The sequence below is a fragment of the Scylla paramamosain genome, chromosome 8 (genome assembly GCF_035594125.1).
Source record: "Scylla paramamosain isolate STU-SP2022 chromosome 8, ASM3559412v1, whole genome shotgun sequence".
NCBI lineage: Eukaryota > Metazoa > Arthropoda > Malacostraca > Decapoda > Portunidae > Scylla > Scylla paramamosain.
Genome location: NC_087158.1, coordinates 22777040 through 22798291, shown reverse-complemented (window position 1 = coordinate 22798291; position 21252 = coordinate 22777040). Strand labels below are relative to the sequence as shown.

The following is a 21252-nucleotide window of genomic DNA, read 5'->3' as shown; positions in this document are numbered from 1 at the left end:
TACATGTGGTACGTACAAATGTTTCGGAAAGCTAAGGGTGAGATATTAGCTTGCCCATCTTTTTCTCACTCCATCTCTTTCTTCCTTACTCTTTAACCCTTTTACTGCAATGGCCTTCCTTCATTACTCTCCATAGCATTGTGAGAGTTATGTGCTTGGGGACGCAGGAGAAGAAAGAGATGAAGCAAGGTTGATTATGTCTTTTTTTTAACGCGACGGAAATATTTACGAAAGCTTAGTACAAAAATAGTGTCTAGAAAGTTATAGGTATTGAAGAGGAAAGTTTGTCTTGCAGTGAACGAGTTAAATGTTGAGGGACCGGGAGCCTGGGAAGGAGAGGAGGTAAGGGAATGTCTGTACTGCACTGGACTACAACGGCAACAACAACAACGATAATGATGATAGCAACAATAATAACCGTCTCACCTAATTTCCTCATACTATCATTAAACACTTGTGGAGGAGGGGACAAAACCTAGTGTCTCAAATCAGGCAGGGATCCTCGCCTTAATTACTCCAACAGGTTCCCTCAGTGTGTATGCCCCACCTCTGTTTATGCCTTCCGCCTCTTTGTTGTGCAGTAATACGTTTACCACCTTTTCTGTAGTAGCCCTCTCTTTATCTTCATCTCGCATTCCATCTTGCCTTTGTCCTCGGAATTGTGACTTCGGTACTAATGGCTCAGTGTACTTATCCTCCTGTTTGCTTTTCAATTTCTACTGCTACTTTTATGGTGGTGATAGAAAGGCTGGGTGAAGAGTTAAGAAGATTAGCAAGTAGATTAAGATGAGGTGGTGGAAATAAAGATGGTGCGCTGTTTGCCTTGGTTTTTGATTGAACGGTATTTAGTGTTGATTTTTTTTTTTTTTTTTTTTTTGTTCGTGCTTGACTAGACATTGCTGTTTGTTTGCTCTCAAGGGCTTGTTCTAGTTTGTATTATGTACTGCTACTACTACTACTACTACTACTACTACTACGACTAGATGCACCCCTTATCTTCTTGTTTCCTCGTCCTTTCCACATAGTCACGTGCAAAACATGTACGAAAAGGCAAGGGAGGGAGGTCACTGGGCGCTCGCACACACACACACACACACACACACACACACACACACACACACACACACACACACACACACACACACACACACACACACACACACACACACACACACACACACACACACACACACACACACACACACACACACACACACCTCTGCCACACCTCCATAATCGAAGATGTTATAACATAGATGAATGTGAGGTAACGAGAAGATGTGTATGTGTGTGTGTGTGTGTGTGTGTGTGTGGAGGGTCGATATGCAGACAGGTAACCAAACAGGAGGCGTATTGTAAAGGTGACACGACGACATGTTGATGGTATAACTACTACTACTACTACTACTACTACTACTACTACTACTACTACTACTGCTTCTACTACTACTACTAATAATAATAATACCACCAGCACTACATTGCTTCGATGTATCTTTGATCTGCATCGAAGTGTGGATCTCTCTCTCTCTCTCTCTCTCTCTCTCTCTCTCTCTCTCTCTCTCTCTCTCTCTCTCTCTCTCTCTCTCTCTCTCTCTCTCTCTCTCTCTCCTCCTCCTCCTCCTCCTCCACTCCTTGCCATGTACGTACGTAAGTAGGCACGCTTTTCTCAAGGTCGTTCGTTTCTCGGCCAACCCAGTACACACACGCACACGAGAGAGAGAGAGAGAGAGAGAGAGAGAGAGAGAGAGAGAGAGAGAGAGAGAGAGAGAGAGAGAGAGAACTATACAGAGGGGAAGAAAAAAAAACTACCGGAATTTAGTCTGCTGGGCCACGTGCAGCGGAGGGAAAGAGGGGGGGGAGGGAGGGAGGGACGGAGGCCGAAGCTCAGGGTGACCTACGCGGCCGCCCAATTCCTTCAAGGCACAGTTTTTGTCCAGCGTGATGATGGTAGCCAAGGACGCTGTTGCCGAGACCTAACGAGACCTGGGCCTTGATGCGAGAGGGAAGGCAAAGGAGGGGAAGGGACGGTGGGGTTAGTGTGGCCAAGGAGGAACAGGTCTTCGAGTGAGGGTGGCGATGACGAGAAGATTCTGCTGATTTTTCGTTTGGTTTATGGTGAGTGATTTGACGGTAAAGAGGGTGATGAAGATGGCGACGTGGATAGTAAGTAAAGGGAGGGGAATTTTGTAAAGAGGTACAAATTTAGTATCGAAGGACAAAGGAGAGTCTGGTTTGATTACAGGGAAGGAAAGGAAGTAGGAGGGAAAGACGAGGATGCGTTTAGATGTGGGAGTCCGGGAGAGGAGTTGGGTTACTGAGGGTACGTGGTATAAGTTTGATCTTTATATGTAGACCGGGAGAGGCTGTGAATGTTTATGGGGAATCAAGACGGAAGGGATGTAGATAATGTGAGTGAGGGCTGATGACGCTATATAGGTTGGAACTGAGTAAATGTTTAGGTGGAGAAAGTGGAAAGGGGTGTAGGTATTATAAGTGATGGGCGATGTTGTTAGATTGGAACTAAGTGAATGTTTAGGTGGAGTAAGTGGAAGGGATGGAGGTATTGTAAGCCAGGGACGATGGTGCTGGGATGGAACTGAGAAGACTTGAGCGTTAAGGCTTGAGGAGGAGAGGGAATGGGGAAATGTAAGGCAAACGAGTCCTCCACGGCGCTCCCATTCCCTGGATAAGCGTTTTGTCCTTCCACCTTATCGCTTCTTTATTCATAAGGGAATAAATAAATGAAAAAAAAACAAGGTCATGCAGTTCTGTATAGTAAGCACTTACCTTCGCTCTTAATAGCACCTCGGCACAGTACGAATTAGTAAAGGTGAAAGGGAAGGTACGCTTACATGTATTTTTTTTCTCTCCTTTGCTAGTGGTTCACGACTTCTTGCGGCACCCAGTCGGAACTCCACCCGCTGAGATCACCTGCGTTTAGCCTAGGAACAGTTACATGTTACCGGAGAAGGAAGCGCCATGGGGAGCAGGGCACTTAGGGCGTCGTGCTGCCACCATTTGCATTACAATTAGCGTAGGAAAACACAATTACGAGGTTGTATATATTGCACGCCGCCTCCTCGACATGACTTGAGGTAGTTGGGCTGCGGCTGGCGGTGCGTCATGGTCGAAGAAAAAGAGGAGGAAAAAAAAGGATGTGAAGTAAGCTAAACTGGTTTGTTGGGAAGTGAGTTTCGTTTTCAGTTGTGGTTTATATAAATGTGTACTGTATACCTTGCGTGCGGGAAGGAAGGCTGGACCACACTCTGGGCTGCACTTGTCGTCACGGAAAACTGTACTTGACTATACCTGTGCTGCTCCTGTTACTTTGTTGCTGACTGGTTACTCGAGTGCCGATTGCAGTTACTTGAGTACTGAGTGCTTTTACTCAAGTACTGTTGTTACTCGAGTACTTTCTGTTCTTACTCGAGTTCTGACTTGTTACTCGAGTACTGAGCGTTGTTTTTCGAGTACTTTCTATTGTTACTCGAGTACTGGCTGTTGTTTTACGAGTACTTTCTATTGTTACTTGAGTACTGGCTGTTGTTTTTCGAGTACTTTCTATTGTTACTCGAGTACTGGCTGTTGTTTTTCGAGTACTTTCTATTGTTACTCGAGTACTGACTGTTATTACTCGAATACTGCTGTTGCTCGAGCTCTAATTGTTGTTACTCAAGTATTACTGACCAGACACTTGACTACATACACAAGCAACAACGCCCTAAGTAAAAATTTACATACGACGACTGACTAAAAATAACGATGCATTGATTCATCCTCCATTAAGAGAGAGAGAGAGAGAGAGAGAGAGAGAGAGAGAGAGAGAGAGAGAGAGAGAGAGAGAGAGAGAGAGAGAGAGAGAGAGAGAAATTTCAAATCAGCCTACAGGATATGATAATCTGGTGCGGGAGAATATAATAGTGATGGAGGATGGAATAAATTATTACCACCACCACCGCCACTGTAGTTAGGGGAGGAAGGGTTTCAAAGCGTTACAATAAAGTACAAACGTGGCGTGAGGGTACAATGTGAGTTGAAGCGAAGGACGGGGAGTGTAGGGCGTGAGATAGAGAAGTTAAGGCTGCTAGGGGGATAAGGAAGTGTAGTAGTTGAGAAGCGAACAAAGCAATATTAGTGTGTGTGGGGGAGTGGATGGCGTTTCAGACTTTTTGCTGGATGATGAATGGAGGAGCAGATAGGAGGTATGTTACGTATAATGAATTAGGGATGGTGGGGGATGGGAAATGGTTGTTGGAAATATGCAGTTCGTGGATTAGCATTTGCATTGGGAACAGTGGTATTGAGTGATAGTAGATGTGAAGAGGATAAATGGAAGAAGGTTAGAAGAGGCTGTTGTGGGTGTAACGAAGATGAGAGGGGGAAGAGAGGTTGATTTTATGATGGGTAAAGGGGTAAGACCACTAGAAGGTTAAGTAATGTGGCAGACAGAGGTTGCTATAGATATGAAGAAGAGAGGAGAAGGAGGGTGAGTTTTATGATGGGTAAAAGGGTAAGATTTCTTGGAGGTTAAATAATGTGGTAGATGGAGGTTGTTATCGATATAAAGGAAACGAGAGGGAGAAGGGGGGGCGAGTTTAATGATGGGTAAAGAGGTGAGGATATTGGCTCGTTTGGGATGCGTAGTGGAATGTGAACGAGAGCGAGGTGAGGGAAGTTTTTATGATGAGTGCGGGGCGAAGATATTGGGGATGAGTCGGGTAGTAGAATGCGAAGAGCGATAGCAGTAGGGGAAGGTTGGAGGGGTGTAGGGTAAGAGTAGTAAGGGGTGGGGGTTGGAGGGATTGGGGGGTGGGGCAAAGAGGCGCGTTTGAGGTAGTGGTCCGCGCAGGAATAGTAGCGTCAGTGGTGTGGACAGGTCATCTCCCTCTTAGTCTCCCTCACGCCCCTGGACGCCCAGCTCTCCGCCCCCATCCGCCACACGGCCACCGTTCCTGCCGCTGAGAATCGGTCAGTGGAGGCGTCGAAGTAGAACCGCCGCCCCGCCACAGCCTCGGGAGGGCTGTGTGGTGTCTCTCGCAGCAAGGTTCATGATTAGTATGTGGTGCAAAGTCGTGGTCTAAAAAGATCATTAATGAAACACGTAAATTTAACCTCGTAAATCCCTCATACTACACAACCAAACTTTTTTTTCTTTTTTTCTTTTACAATAAGTATTTTCGTTAATCCGAATACATTAGTCACACATGAATAAATAGTTAACGCAAATATAAACGAGCGTCTTAAGTTGAGGGTACTGAACTGATAAACTTATATAAGCTCTAGATTTCAATAGTACCTGACAGCTGTAACGTGCACTATTAATTCTGTGTCGTCCAGAGGTGCATATTAACCTGCCTGTCGGGTGAGGGAGCGGCCAGGGCACAGCAACACGGAGGCGCGGGCGGTGGGATCTGTGGGGTCCTGCCGTCATTCTACTCTTGACTGCCTCTGTTGCCCACCCGTGTTACGTACCATAAAACTTCTCTCTCTCTCTCTCTCTCTCTCTCTCTCTCTCTGATAACCCTCTCTTCTCTCACCCAGTTTCCATCGTTCAATGCATTCCCTACGTAACAGTAAATAATTGCTTGCTTCGGCCTGGAGGAATAGGACTGTGCTGGTTCTTCAGAGCAACTAATGAAGTGCATCAGAAGTAGGCGCTGAAAGGGTCCTGTTCGCCAAGTTAATTTGAACGTTGTTGTAATGGTAGACATATGTATATACATGCAACGGTGTTAAAAAGGTGAACTGAATTTTTTTTTTATCATTATTATTATTTTATTTGTTTATTTGTTTAGTTGTTTATTTTATTTTTTGTCAAGTAAAGGATTGTGTATTTTCTTATTTCCTTCCGTTTCCATCATCACCACTACCGTACTTCATACTGTGTTCGTTTATATCATTGGCTCGTCAGTCTTTCGGCATTCTCCTGCCTTACTCTGACGTCACGCTGCGTCACTCATGCTGCCCCAGCCACATGTCACTCATGCTCGGTCACCTTTGCGTCACATATCATTACTACTGCATTAATTTCCTCAGTAATATGTCTGTGGTATTTTGCGCATCATAATTAACTTCTGCCTGAGTTTCCTGTGTCATCTCTTTCTCATTTCGTGGTCGTCATTACTTTGCGTCAGCCTCGCTGTGCGGTTGTCGGTGGCTGGATAGAGGCATTGCGTTCAGTTCGCTGCATTGTGTCTCGTTCAACAGTGGTAATGTTCTCAGTTCTCTTTGTGGGTCTGGAAGGGAACATTATTTCCCTTATAGCGACCTTGAGAGTCATGAAAGTGGAGTCGTGCAGTAACGTGCCCATCAGCTAGAATGCCTATCGTTGTCTTTCTTGTAACGACCTCAAGAGTTTGGGCTTAGTTTGTAATTTTCTTCTCCATGAACAATAACAAGCAACCTTCCTAAGACTTTGCTGGCACTGTCTTCATGTCACGCAGACCAGACTAAATTCCCGTCACTCCATTGCTTTACAGTGTTAGAATGAGAGTTACAGCTGCTCTTAGGTGTATCACAAAGTGGGATGTACGTTGTTATCGTATCATAACACACAAACGTAAATATTTTCCATCCTAGAAGCAGAGCCAGACCAGGACCAAAGGTACCTGAACACGCCCATAAAAAAAAAAAAAAAGAAAAAAAAGAAACTAATACTCCTCACAAAGCCAACAATACAGCACAGGTCACGATGCAGTTTAGGTGATCCTTTGTACGTGACTGATAAGGAAGGCCTTGTGTGCAAAGGACTTGGTGGGGGGAGGGAAGGAGCAAAAATGCCGCAGGTGAAGAGTGGACGGTGGTGTGGCGAGTGCCGAGGTGTTCATCAGATGACTAGGAGGCTGCTGAAGTTTGCCATGAGGTGAAAGTGGGGCTGAAATCAAATAAAGGACGCTTGATTGACGAGGAGACGTGTCGGGGAGGTGTGGTGGCCTCGCACTGACTCGCGTCCGTCTTCCTGTGAAAGTTACTCTGATCATTGTTCCTGACTGCTGCCGCGCCAAGCTTTTTTGAACTACCATTGTTTGAAAAGCAATGAGCTTGAAACTTTTTAATATATATATATATATATATATATATATATATATATATATATATATATATATATATATATATATATATATATATATATATATATATATATATATATATATATATATATATATATATATATCGGTAGATAGATACACAATTATATAGTCTGTTCTTTTCTGGAACCTAAATGTAATTTTCTGAGAATGAATATCTACTTTTCTTGTAAATGTCAGGGGAGTGTTCCACAGTTTTCACATCATCCGCTGACCACATCATGTAGTAAGATGTGTGGCAAGTTTTCATATTGAAGCCTCTACGTACAGTTCGCTAATATGATGGAATGATTTCCTTGTATAATCTTGACTTGTACTGTCTCTAGACTCAGATAATCTTAAAAGAAATCAGTACAGGTGTGCAGTTGATAAATATAAACGGAAAATCAACTGACTTAACCTCATTATATCCCCAGTTTACACTCAGTCTGCAGGATTGAATACGAAAGAGGTGGACCTTAATGGCGTGTAAACCCAAACAGATTCTTTACCCCACTGTGCACTAAAATTCCTCTATTATGGACGTTTGGAGTAAAATTTGCCCTTGAAGTGTGTGATGGCGGATGTGGACGATTGTTCGGTGTGTGGAAGTCTGAAAAATAGGAGTGTTTGGAGTTCCTTGTTAGTGTGGTGAAGGAAAAGGAGGAGGAAGATGAGGAGGAGAGGGAATAGGCGCAGAATGAGAACGAACAATTTATAATGATGATGATAATGATGGTGCTGCCGCTTTATATAAAGTGAGATCAGTAATGGTGAGGATATGAAAGGAAAAAAAAAAGTTTATAAGGAAATGACGGAGAAGGAAGGGGACGAGGACGAGGACGAAGACAAAGAAAGAATAAGGAAGAGGACGAAGGAGATAGAGGGAAAGTTGAAGCGAGGGCGAGGACGAGCAAGAACGGGGAGGTGCATCAATGTATGGAGTAGTAGATGACAGACACACACACACACACACACTTACACACACACACACACACACACACACACACACACACACACACACACACACACACACACACACACACACACACACACACACACACATTCTTTTCTATGGCAGGTGTTTGGGAGACCAGATGCATACATATCACTCTACCACACCACCGCAACACACACCTTATCTTAGCCACCCAGCCTCCAGGAAGTACACAGTGCACCATTTCTACCAGTATATCCTCAACATACGACACACACATATATCCTACACCCTAGCTACACCTCACAGCAGCCTTTTAAAAAACTTACACTACACGTTATACGATTTCTACTAGTATATCCTCAATACACTACATTCATACTTCCGACATCCTAGCTACACGTTTCATCACCCTTCTAAAAAACCCTACACCAATGCTTTCCCTTGCAAGACACACTCGTTCATAAGGGATCACCCAATCTCCACTCATAGCCACTGTACACCTCTTAGTTCTTCCCATACCCTACATTCAGCGAAGGCACTAAACTACAAGCCCACTTTTCTAGTAGACTGGTCGCTTCTCCCGGGCCCTTCAGCGAGGTCGGATCTGCCATTCCTCAATGCAAGCCGCGTCTCGTCGCCGTCCATGAATTGATATGTACAGTGCGTGTCTGCGAGTGCCTTGTTAATTATTGTGTTCTTACCGTCTGATTGCAAATGTCTTTTTTTCCGGGGAATGATTTACAGGCTAGGAATGTCAATAAGAGAGAGAGAGAGAGAGAGAGAGAGAGAGAGAGAGAGAGAGAGAGAGAGAGAGAGAGAGAGAGAGAGAGAGAGAGAGAGAGAGAGAGAGAGAGAGAGAGAGAGAGAGAGACTGACAAACAGGCCCAAAAAAATCAGGTTCTTGCAGAGGATTGGTCGCTAATAACAATGTAGCTTTTAGAATTATGAAAGAAGGGAAGGACGGTTTTTCTTCTTCCCCCTTTTCCTCCCTCTCCTCCTCCTCTTCGTCTTTTTTTTTCTTCTTCTTCTTCTTCTTCTTTTTCTTCTTCTTCTTCTTCTTCTTCTTCTTCCACCTATTCTTTTCTGGTCCTTTAGCATCAGGAGGCTACGCTATTTTGAAAACTGGGATGGTCGTTCCTCGTCCCGCCCGTTCGTGGTGCACAGGCGGATTACTCGAAGGACGCTTGTAGAGGTTGATGGCTTGGAGCTTCCCGACACACTGGCACTGGAGGGCAGGGGGGACGGGCAGCATGCGGCCGCTATACGATCGCTGAGAAATGGACAGCTTCTTGTGAGACTGAATCCCGAGTTCACCCTTTCCCTGCTCTCCCCACTCACCACCACTCATATTCCTCTTATTCCTCCTCCTCCTCCTCCTCCTCCTCCTCAGCTATTTGCATTCCTCATCTTCTTGTTTTTATCTTATCTTTAATTATTTATGTTTTATTGTTCATTTATAAAATTCTTTATTCACATTGGCAAGTTATTACTGTGCAAATGAACAAATTTTTATACAATACATATTAATAAACATTACATGTTGTTATTTCCAAGTATATTTATTGTTATTGAACTTTATTATTACCGAAATATATGGCGATTTTTAAAAATTCCCTTATTATTTTTTTTTTTTTTTATTAAAATCATCTTAGATGATGGAAAACAATTCTTCAGAAACATGACAAAAGAAACTGGCCATCAGATTCATACCTACTAGGCCAAGACCATGGTTGTTGCCACACCTTGTATAACATTAGTTTTTTCATCACTTATTATCTCCAGGATTACATTCACCTTCATCCTTTATTTTCATTGTTGTGTGCCTACGTGAGGCGTGTACATAGGTGACGAATCAAATAGAATCTTTTTGCTCGCACCACAGTCTTGGCAGCGTCGCCTCGCCTCCACTACCGCACCACACTGAGGACTCGCCGCCCTTTGCCTTGCTGCACGACACCTACAGGCAGTGGTGGTGATGCCTGATGGCTGACTGACGACCGGTGCTCACTGTCTTACTTCTAGCAGCAGACACGCTCACGCTGAAGAGCTGCAGCAGGAGGCATCTGCTGTTAGGAACGGCAAGCAGATTATGATTATGATGATGATGATGATGATTGTAAAAGTAATAATAACAATGTTCATTGAAGTAATGGTCAGGAATCTGTCATGACAAGTAGAAATCGTTCCAGGCAGAAAAAGTCACTAAACAAAGTTGTCGCAGCGTCTCATCATGGGGGGCGGTGCCTCGCTGTGGGCAGCGGTGGTCCTCGTGGCTTGCAGCGTCCACCTGCACCATCCTAGCCGTTAGTACTTTTGCCGTGCGCACTGGTCTCCTCCTCCCCTTACTGCCTGCTTCCCTTCACGCCTAAATCGCCGCCATGCCCGCGCCCATTCCCTCCCCCACGCACTCGCACCACCACCAACACCGCTATATATTAATTTCGATCTCTGCATCACCCTGAGGTATCTCGTCCATTCACCCTTAGGTGTCTCATCCCCTCACCTTGAGGTATCTCGTCTGCTCCTCCTGAAGTGACTTCTCTCACCCTGCGTTATCTCTTCACCTCACCCTGAGACACATACTATTCTACCGTCAGTTCGACCTGACTGACTGACCTCTGTTGTCGGACAGGCGGAGCCGCGGGCGTGCAGGTGCTTCGTTTCCAAGAGGACCGAGTGGCCACTTCTGGCACACAAGCTTGGTACAAGGGCAAGCTGGAAGTTTCACGACAACTCTCTTCCGTCACTCTGTGCGGCAGGGTCTTTCTCTTCACCCTTCACACCTGGGCCACCTTCATCCAACTCAAAAACTCTAACGGTGAACGCAGTATCTTGGAGGGAGGTTAGTAATAGAATAGAGACACTGGTTGGGATTGGAAGTTGCAAATAGAGATAGCAGCACCGTTACATGTAGAAAGGACAAATCTTTTTATGTATGCCAGCAGTCAGTCAGCAGTTATAAGTTGCTGAGAGGCAAGTCCGAAGAATTGGCATGTCTTTGAAAAAGTGGAATAACCAGGGAAGGGAGCAGATAGGGACAGTCTCGGGTGACGGGAGAAGTGGAGATGGCCTCGGGTGGGAAAAGCAGGAAGGGCAGTCTCGGATCGGGGAGGCAAATAGGGATGGTCTCGAGATGAAGAGACGGGTAGGAGAAGCATAGAATCTTTGCTAACTGTGTGTGGCCCTGCAGACATCTGGCTGGACCGTGTGAGACCTGTCATAGCACAAAACTGGAACTTCCAACTCCTCAAGAAGAAGTTGTGGGTGTTCAGGTGAGTGTCTGCCTGAAGAGATGGTGTTGGGAAGCACTGAATTGGAGAGGCTAATCATTTAGGGAAGTTAAAGGCGCGTGTGATACACGTAGAATTCAGAGTTTGATGGGAAGGCAAAATATTGTTCTGGAGAAGTTAGTCGTATTCAGCAAATGTCAAATACATTAATAGTAGATACAGATTGATAAAATGCTAAAAATGCCTTGAATTGTATAGTATATGTGTATAATTGGAGTATTAGTGTCTCTGTATTCGTGAGAATATTACTGTGATTTTCAGTACTGTCAAACATTCTGTAGCATGCTTGCTTGTGTGCCGCCTTGCTTTTATAGTAACATACTTATTTTTATAGGAATAGACTTATTTTATAGGAATACAATGTGTGTGTGTGTGTGTGTGTGTGTTTTATTTGGTTTATACGTATTTTGCATCGAATAGATGGTAAATATGATATGCGACATATTATAAGAGGCCAACAAACTACCACTGTTTATGAACCTCAGGTGGCACCACCTGTGCTTCACCTATGACGCCAAGCAACACATACTAAGCACCTACGTAGATGGTCATCTTAATAACGACCAAGATGTTGACTTCCACAACAAGTATATTGCCGCGGATGGAGCTGTCCTTGGGCAAGGCGTCGACTATATGAGAAGCTTCAGTGGGAACCTTACTCAGGTCACTCACCTGGAAACATCGTTAAGCCAAATGAAAGTCTTTCATATTAATGTTATTATAGCATATTTTTTAGATACTGTCTCTTATGTAGATACTAAGGCAGATAAGTGTACGAAATCAGGGTCTTTCCTCCCTCTCTGCGCCAACCTTTGCTTCAGGTCAACGTGTGGGACAGGCCACTCTCCGCTGACGAGATCCGTCGTCTTGCCAAATGTGAGGACGACCAGCAGGGCAATTATATCTCCTGGAACGTGGGCTGGACGCTACAGGATGTAACAAGCTATGAGGTGCCTCTAACTGAAATCTGCAAACAAGAAGCAGACACCCGCTACTTCTGGTTTCCTTCACTCACTTACAACACGGCATTGTACTTGTGTCGGGCACTGGGCTCAACTCTTCCAGCTGGCACCAGTATAGAAGAAGCTGTGAACATGGCCACCATCGCCCACAGCAAGTTCCAATACTACCAGAACTGCTTTACGGATTTTTGGATAGGCCCTAATGACATCAAGGAAGAGGGTGTGTGGATGATGGACGGCGTGCCCATTAAACATCCTATTATTTGGAAACCATCTGAGCCTAATGGTTTGCAGTACGAAAACTGTGGCGCTATAGCTCCTATAGGCGTTTCTGACCTTGATTGTGATACAAACCTAAGATGTACTGTCTGCTCCTTTAAAGACTTTCAGAGGTTTTCCTTCGTGGGCACGTGTGAATCGGAGCTACGCAACGTGTATTTTACTGCGTTTCAGCTTGATGAAGAGGAGCTGATGTTTATGGGCTACGGCGCCTACCACATCAAGAGACTCAACGATACCTGGGCTTGGATCAACGTGGTCACTAACAAGACCATCGCCTTCCTGTTGGAAAGTGTGCCGGACTTTCCGATGGGCCGTCGCTGGTGGCAGCTGGAGCAACCCGTGTGTGAACAGAAGGACGGTGATCGACGCCTGCTGCTGTCGCCTTGCCCATCAGGTTACTTCACCTGCAACGACGCCACCTGTATCCCGCTGCCACACCGCTGTGACCTCAAGTACGACTGTGGGGACAACAGTGATGAGGAAGAGTGTGAGTTGGTGTCCTTCCCAGAAGGTTACCAGAAGCACCTCCCGCCCCGCAGCGTGGACTCGGAGGAGGCCGCTTTGTCCATCGTGCTCACCGTCATCGTGGAGTCTTTGGCTGTCAAGACCATAGACATGGTGATGGAGGTATCGTACCAGCTGATGCTCACCTGGAGGGACAACCGATTATTGTACCAAGACCTCAAGGTGGACAGCACCCTCAACGTGCTGCCGGGGGACACGATGGAGAGGTTGTGGACACCAGAGGTGGACTTCATCAACACCATCAAAAGCGAGCACACCCTTATGGACGGCGATAGCCTCATAAGGGTGGACCGGCGGGCCACCTCCATAGGCATGAAGCCCGCAGTGCCAGCAGAAGGTGAGAGCCTGAGGTAGCGCCCCTTCTTCTGTTACAAAAGGTTAAGCATAGCGAAGTCGTCCATCAGCATATTCCATAACTGTAATATTCGTATATTGTTTCGTAAATACAGCGAAAAATCTGTTTGCAGTGACAGTACAATTAAGTCTTTTCCAATTACAGTTGAATTGTTTTCTGGGGAGGTCAACACGCTGACTGCGAGGAGGAAGTATGGAACTTCGTTTATGTGTCATCTTTCTCTCGTCCTCTATCCCTTCGACGTGCAAGAATGCTTCATGCACTTCAGGATCTCATCAGCCACTAAGTTTTTTCTTCTGTTTGACACCAACATGTCCTCCGTCAATATCTCCGCCAACCGCTTCTTGGTAGAATACGAGGTAAAACTCCCTGCATACTTTTTTTTTTCTTTTGCAATGTGTTACACAAATTTTGCCTCATGATAACCTCGTCTGTTGTAGATAATGAGTGGGTTATGTCACCGTGACAGGTGGGCGACCTTTCCTTGGAATACGGAGATGAGAGTCAGTTTAGCGAGGTGAAGGTGATCGTGCCGCTCACTCGTCGCTCTGGATATGCGATCCTTAACATCTACCTGCCCACGCTGGTGCTCCTCATTGTGAGCTATGTAACGTTGTTCATCCGGCCGGCCATCATTGACGTGAGGATGACGTCAGCCCTTACGGTGCAGCTGGTCATCGCCACGCTCTTTTCTCAGGTGTCCACCCGCACTCGCCTTTCAAACTCTGCTTTTACATATGAGTTACTGATAAAGTCAGAGACTTTTCCCTTTACGTATGTACTTTATTTTTCCTCAAAATTTAACACTCAGATCAGATGTTGCATGCATTCAAATCATGTTAAACTCATACTTTCAGCTTTTTGGAGGCTAAAGATTATTATATTGATTGTTTCACATATATTGGATTCATGGATTCGTTTTTCCCTCATAATGGGTCCCCTGGAGCCGTGGCTTTAAGACTTAGCCTTTAACTAAGATCACGTTCCCCTCAGGTGTCCGCCTCCCTGCCCAAGACTTCTTACTTTAAGATGGTGGACTTGTGGCTCATATTCTGCATCTCCATCACCTTCATCACCATCATTTTTCACGTGGTGGTGGACAACGTGATGCATGGAGAACCAGCCACCAGCGGAAGTACTGTGTGGGTGAATTCACTGGCAAAGAGCAAGTTAGGCCCAGTGGTTCCAGGACACACGGCCACGGCGGCCTCTCCCAGCGTGCCGGGGAGGGAAGTGGTGGGCAAGCGGGTGGTGACAGCCACCAAGGTGATGGTGCCAGTAGTCTTCATTATCTTCAATAGCTGTTATTGGGGCTACATTATGAGTCAGTGATGGCGTAGCCTTAGGGATAACATGGAGGAGTGGGAGAGACTAACACGACAGCATCAAGGGGTCACTTATAGAGGGAGTGCATTAAGGGGCCACAGTGAAAGGGAGGTATAAAGAAGCTGTGTTACTGGCCCACTTAAAGAGAAAGGAAGTATTGCGGTGTCACACGGAGAAGGGAAGTGATACGTTGTGAGGCTGTGTGGAGGGGCAGAAAAGGATGACATATTTTGCTGAAATGCCAACCATATATTCGTACCAAATCATAACAAAACATCCAAGGTTATGTATCACACCGAATACAACGTGAGACATATGGACACAGAGTAGCCTACTTGTGTCCGTGTTACGACCACCTCTCTGGTGACTCAGCAGACCGCAAGGCCGGCACTAACCCCCTTGCAACCTGGCGATTACTTATGGTTCGCTTTATAGAAGTTCGTGCTTGATGTTTGTGAGGTCAGCGGATTCGATTTCACATCCCTATTCCATGTTCCTCACTACCATTTTTATAGCTGTGTATCAGTGTATGAAAGCAGCCAGCATTAAGTACTTACACTTGGCAATGACTGTTTGGAATGTCCCTGTATTTATGTAAAGTTACTTTATGTGTAACCTCAACATGGGTCAGTGAAGCGTCAGGGAGAAGAAAGCTAAGACCATCATTGCATTGTACCTGTATTGTATGACACGTTTGAGAACCAATGGACGTAAGAAATGAAAAGTAATTATCCACATTGCAAAATAGCCAGTAGTCTTAACTTTTTTCAGTGTGGCATAAGGAACAGTGCACCATTTCACGGAGGAGATAGAACCATCTCCATGTTACCCTTTTGAAAACCAGTGAAGAAAAGAACGTAACACATTACACCTAATCGTCGTAACTCATATAACCTTTGGAGTCATATCGTCATCATCAGGAGAAGAAACAGCAGCAGCACCAGCAGCAGCAGCAGCAGCAGCAGCAGCACCAGCCTCTATTATTCCACTACAGAAAACAAGGCTTCCTCAACCTTCTTCACTCGTTTATGTCAGCCATCAGCTTGTTCTAGGCCATCCCAGCAAAACTTGTCTAATTTTTCCATTCAAGTTTCAATCTACCTTATCCTCTTTTATCTGTCTTGAGTTACTCTAATTACCATCTATTACCTGGTCGGTGCATGACGCGTCCTGTCCTTGTACACTTTTATGCCTTCAACGCTTTCAAAACGAGGATGCACAGACAAACAGAGAACCCAAGTGTGACGTCATGTCTGTCTCTAAATAAACAGTAACCTTGCATATATTTTCATTATCATATACATTATGATGAATTTTTAATAATAAAGAAGATATTTTACCTTATATATTTTTCGCCTTGAGTTTTATATTTGTAATTTCCTAAGCCGAAAGATTTCAATTTTGATAAAAGTGTAGTACATTTTTATGCACACCTATACGCGGCACCTGACATGTAAAAATTTTATGCTTACAGTAGGTGAATGATAGGTGTAATGTCTTATTTACATAATCATACGCTTGCACCATCACGAATATACGTACAGTTAACCAAGTAGTCATGTTATATTGTAGAAAATATTTCAGACAGAAATCTCAGTGTCAGACAACTGTCTACACCGATCACATCCCGTGGTCTTTGTGAAGCTTTCTGTATGAACCAGCTCACTAGTCCTCACGCGTAGTATATTGATTAACATTCATTATATCCTGGGATCTGAAATTCATTGAGTGACATCACTTTTTAGGGGAACTTTACGAAAACAACGGTCGATTTTTTTGGTTTGGTGCCAGAATGATTTGTATGGATACCTGTTACGTGAGGCTGTCCATATTTGTGTGTGTGTGTGTGTGTGTGTGTAGTGGTGATGCCATTACGGATGCAGCACAGGACACTTGGGACCTCCACCTGTATTGTGGCCTGTCACACTCCACCACTTCGTCCATCCTTCTCATCACCTGTTACCATGCTACTTACTGCCACCGCAAGATGATGATGAGGAGCAGACAAGGACAGGGAGGATGTCTGATATTTTTCTTCTCTCTCTCTCTCTCTCTCTCTCTCTCTCTCTCTCTCTCTCTCTCTCTCTCTCTCTCTCTCTCTCTCTCTCTCTCTCTCTCTCTCTCTCTCTCTCTCTCTCTCTCTCTCATCCTCCTCATCGCTCTCTTTCTCTTTTACATTTGGTTATCTGCGCATCTGCTATTTATCTGTTATGTTCATCGATTTGCATGTTTTGTCACTATTACTATTATTGTTGTTGTTATTATCATTATTGTTATCATTATTGTTATTATATTCTTCTTCTTCTTCTTCTTCTTCTTCTTCTTCTTCTTCTTCTTCTTCTTCTTCTTCTTATTATTATTATTATTATTATTATTATTGTTACTACTACTACTACTACAACTATAAGTAATATTCATTATGATCAACATTAATCACCACTACCTCATGATCGTGCTAGTACTGCTAATACCACATTATTACCATTACTTATGCTGCTGTTGCTACTACTACCCCCGCTATTACTACAACTACTACAAAGATCACTACTACTACTACTACTACTACTACAACAACAACAAAGATCATTATCACCACTACTCCAGTTTCCCTCATCACCTCACACCAGCAGCACAGCACAACACTTACGCTGCAACTCGTGCCTCCCTTGTTGCTGTCTTGGAGTGCTCCGCTGCCCCTTTACGGCTAAAATGAATGTTTGAAGTGAGACAGTGACATATGCTTCCAAACGACATAATGACGGGCCTTGGAAGGAGTGCAGCTCTGGGGAGGCCGGGCGGGATGGAGTGGAGCTGTCTTATTAGAGTGTGGTGGCTGGAGAGAGAGAGAGAGAGAGAGAGAGAGAGAGAGAGAGAGAGAGAGAGAGAGAGAGAGAGAGAGAGAGAGAGAGAGAGAGAGAGAGAGAGAAGAAAAAATACTGGCAGACGTACATAGAAAATGTATATATATAAATACAAACGCCTATCACACACACACACACACACACACACACATTATCACTCGTACTTGGTGTGATAAACGTACCTGCAGTGTCTTTTAGGAGAGAAAGAAAAAAAAAACCTACCCCCCACATAAAGGAGAATAAATAAAAGAATATTTCTCGATAAGTCCTGTACAGCCCAGGCGGCCTCTCTTGTTAATGGAGGCTGCTTGTTATCCATCTTTTCCAGAGCAGCAGTATTTGCCTCCACTTGCTCACCTTCCTCTAAGTCCTCAAGCAAATGAACTCAACAAGATTTATGTGCGAGACCTCGAGTAGAAGTCCATGTGTGTGTGTGTGTGTGTGTGTGGTGAGGGGGAAGGACAGTACCACAGTAAATAGGGAAGGCATTTGAATCCCTGAAGAGAGAATAAGGTGTGTCCTGAAGCGCTGCCTTTCTCCTGACCTCATCTCTTCCTTTGGTTTCGTAATGTAGTAAAAGGAAAGGAAAGAGGACACCCAGCATAGCAATTCCCCCACGTCGCCTCTTCCCCGTCTCTCCAGGGCCGTCTGTGGGCGTTGGGTGTTCTTCCCCCGCCAACATTCCTGTCTGTCCTCTCCGCTGGGAAGTCGCTGGAGAGGTGTAGCAATGTGGCGGATCAAAGTACTAAACGTTGTAGTGGTGGTGGTGGTGGTGGTCGTGGTAGTAGAAGTAGTAGTAGTAGTAGTAGTAGAAGTAGTAGTAGTAGTAGTAGTAGTAGTAGTAGTCTTTCTTCTTTCTTTCTTCCCTCTCTTTTCTTTCTTTAGTCTCTCTCTCTCTCTCTCTCTCTCTCTCTCTCTCTCTCTCTCTCTCTCTCTCTCTCTCTCTCTCTCTCTCTCTCTCTCTCTCTCTCTCTCTCTCTCTCTCTCTCTCTCTCTCTCTCTCTCTCTGTTATTCTACTTCACTTCACATTACGGGATACATTAACACTTCCTATAAATACATTACATGATAGCTGGTAAAAGAAAAGCTGTGAGAGCCATTTTTTCTCGAAGTAGCTCAGTAAATATAAGTGTACTCTTCGTCAGTCACACTTACATGATAAAAAATTTCAGTTATGCAGAGAAGTGAGATTACATAGGAGTGGAGGTGATAGGGAGAGAAGATTCAGCTATGTGGAAATCATGGATGCCATAAACCATTTAAATTGTGAGTAAATGCGAAACACCAAACACATAGGTACTAATCTCTCAGAAACTAGAATGTGAAAACTACACTAATAGAATAAATCAGTATGGATGAAAAATATATATAGGTTAAAGATACGCAACAAAACCAAAATACACAACAAAAATAATGAAATTCAGCGCCATAAAATGTAAAACGAGCATGGCCGTCTTCATGCCTTTGTTCTCATTCGATTCGGGACCTCATGATGTCAAGGCATTCATAGAAAAATATTAATATTATATACGTTGTTCTAAACGTGCTGGATAGTAAACCTAAAGATAGTTCATATTAATAGTAGTAAAAGTAGTAGTAGTTGTAGTAGTAGTTGTAGTAGTAGTAGTAGTAGTAGTAGTAGTAGTAGTAGTAGTAGTAGTAGTAGTGGTAGTAGAGTGGTAGTAGCAGTAGTTTTGTTGTTGTTATAGTACTAGTAGTAATAATAGTAAAAGTAGTAGTAGTAGTAGTTGTAGTGGAAGTGGTGGTAGTAGTAGTAGTAGTAGTAGTAGTAGTAGTAGCAGTAGTAGTAGTAGTAGTAGTAGTAGTAGTAGTAGCAGTAGTAGTAGTAGTAGCAGTAGTAGTAGTAGTAGCTGTAATAGTAGTAATAGTAGTAGTAGTAGTAGTAGTAGTGTTCCCTGTGCTTCATCACTGTCTCCCGGCGGACAGTGTGAAACCCACACGGTGTCACGATAAAGATCACGATAGGGTTTTATCTCAGTTGTTTGAACTTTCACTTGTTGCTTTTTCATGTCTGTTTGTGGAGCGGCAGCGAGGCACCGCAATGAAACCAATTAACTCCACTTTGTTTCCTTTACATTTTTAACCTTTGTTTTTATTATAGAACCTTTTCACTACTGTGTCTATTTGGCTTTTAATTTACACTTCCTTCAGGCGCATAAATATAAGATAAAACAGCTTTCCTCACACATCACCTGTCTGAATAGGGCAGTTGACAAGCAGGTAGACAGATAGACGCGTAAATAGACAGACGAGTGGATGTTAGTATAGACAGACAGCACGTGTGAACAAGGAAGCACAACAAAGAGGGAGAGAGGGGGAAAAAAATTACTATCATGATGGTTTACGATGTGTTTGTGTTTACCTTTGCACACACAAACACTCACTGCACTGCTCGGCGGTTTGGCGTGTGCTGCCTTACTTCTATTTTCCCACTCGCCTGTACGTGACCTGAGTAGTGTTAACATTCCCGCCCGCACTCCCTCCCTTCCCGACGCCTTCCTTTACCGGCTGGCTGATGGGGCGGCGGCGACGTCCTTGGGGGCAGGCTGCAGAAAAGGCCGCCCGCTTCTCCTCCTTGCGACACCCTCCTCGTTCATGCGGCGACTTTCAGGGGGGGACAGAGGGATTAAAGCCGCAGGATGCAACTCCCTCGTCACACACACAAAAAATAAATAAATAAATAAATAAATAAATAAATAAAAAAAATAATTAAAGAGGATAGCTGGCAGATGCGATAAACAGTGGCGGCAGAAAAAACTAATCCTCGTGGGTGTGAGTTTTAAAAGCTAATTGGAAGGTTTTGCAAGGGAGAGTTAACGTAACGGGGGCGAGGTGAGGGCACAATGAGGTGCTTTGGGGAAGGGAACGAGGCTGCGAGAAGGTTTGTGTTTACTTACGAGGCAGAAGGCCAGTTGAAGTGGGTGGGGAAAGAGAGAGAGAGAGAGAGAGAGAGAGAGAGAGAGAGAGAGAGAGAGAGAGAGAGAGAGAGAGAGAGAGAGAGAGAGAGAGAGAGAGAGAGAGAGAGAGAGAGAGACTGGACTATCTCTACAATCCTGACGTCCTTGCACCGTTCCCTTCCATTTTCAAACTTTTGTTTTTCTTTCTTTCTTTTTCCCGCCTCTTCAAGCAGTAGTCTTCTTCAGCAACATGAAGGCCACACTGACACCCGCTCATCAGCACCTCGTCCTCATATCCACATTACCATCAATCACACATCCAGCCATATATAGCCACGCCTCCTGTACCCAAGACCCCACCTGTTTCACTGCATAATGGAAGTACCCTAAGATGTCCACCTCCAGTAATCCACCCCTGCTCATCCACATCACCAGCTTCCCACACATAGCCATACACGCATATGTGTTTTGATTTATTTGATGTATATCCATGCATAGGCGCACCGGCACGCCTCCACAACCCCACAACCCGGATCTATGTTCTCTACTTTATGTAACGTGCAGCCCTCCGTGCATGTCAGTAAATATCTGCCAATCCACACCCATATCACACTTCCAAAGCCTTGAGACTACCACCTGTTAGCACACACACACACACACACACACACACACACACACACACACACACACACACACACACACACACACACACACACACACAC

General features: G+C 44.5%; 1 protein-coding gene across 2 annotated transcripts in view; it reads left to right on the top strand.

Moving 5' to 3' along the window:
- The window catches only part of LOC135102983 (uncharacterized), a 30795-nt gene extending 14766 nt beyond the window's left edge, over positions 1 to 16029 (top strand). For both annotated transcript variants that reach the window (XM_064008766.1, XM_064008767.1), the window contains 7 exons: positions 10643 to 10852; positions 11201 to 11282; positions 11786 to 11963; positions 12122 to 13406; positions 13569 to 13783; positions 13894 to 14121; positions 14418 to 16029. In XM_064008766.1, the coding sequence (XP_063864836.1) occupies positions 11934 to 11963; positions 12122 to 13406; positions 13569 to 13783; positions 13894 to 14121; positions 14418 to 14756 (2097 nt within the window). In that variant the 5' untranslated portion in view covers positions 10643 to 10852; positions 11201 to 11282; positions 11786 to 11933 and the 3' untranslated portion in view covers positions 14757 to 16029. The remainder of the gene's footprint in view (positions 1 to 10642; positions 10853 to 11200; positions 11283 to 11785; positions 11964 to 12121; positions 13407 to 13568; positions 13784 to 13893; positions 14122 to 14417) is intronic.
- The last annotated feature ends 5223 nt before the right edge of the window (positions 16030 to 21252 follow it).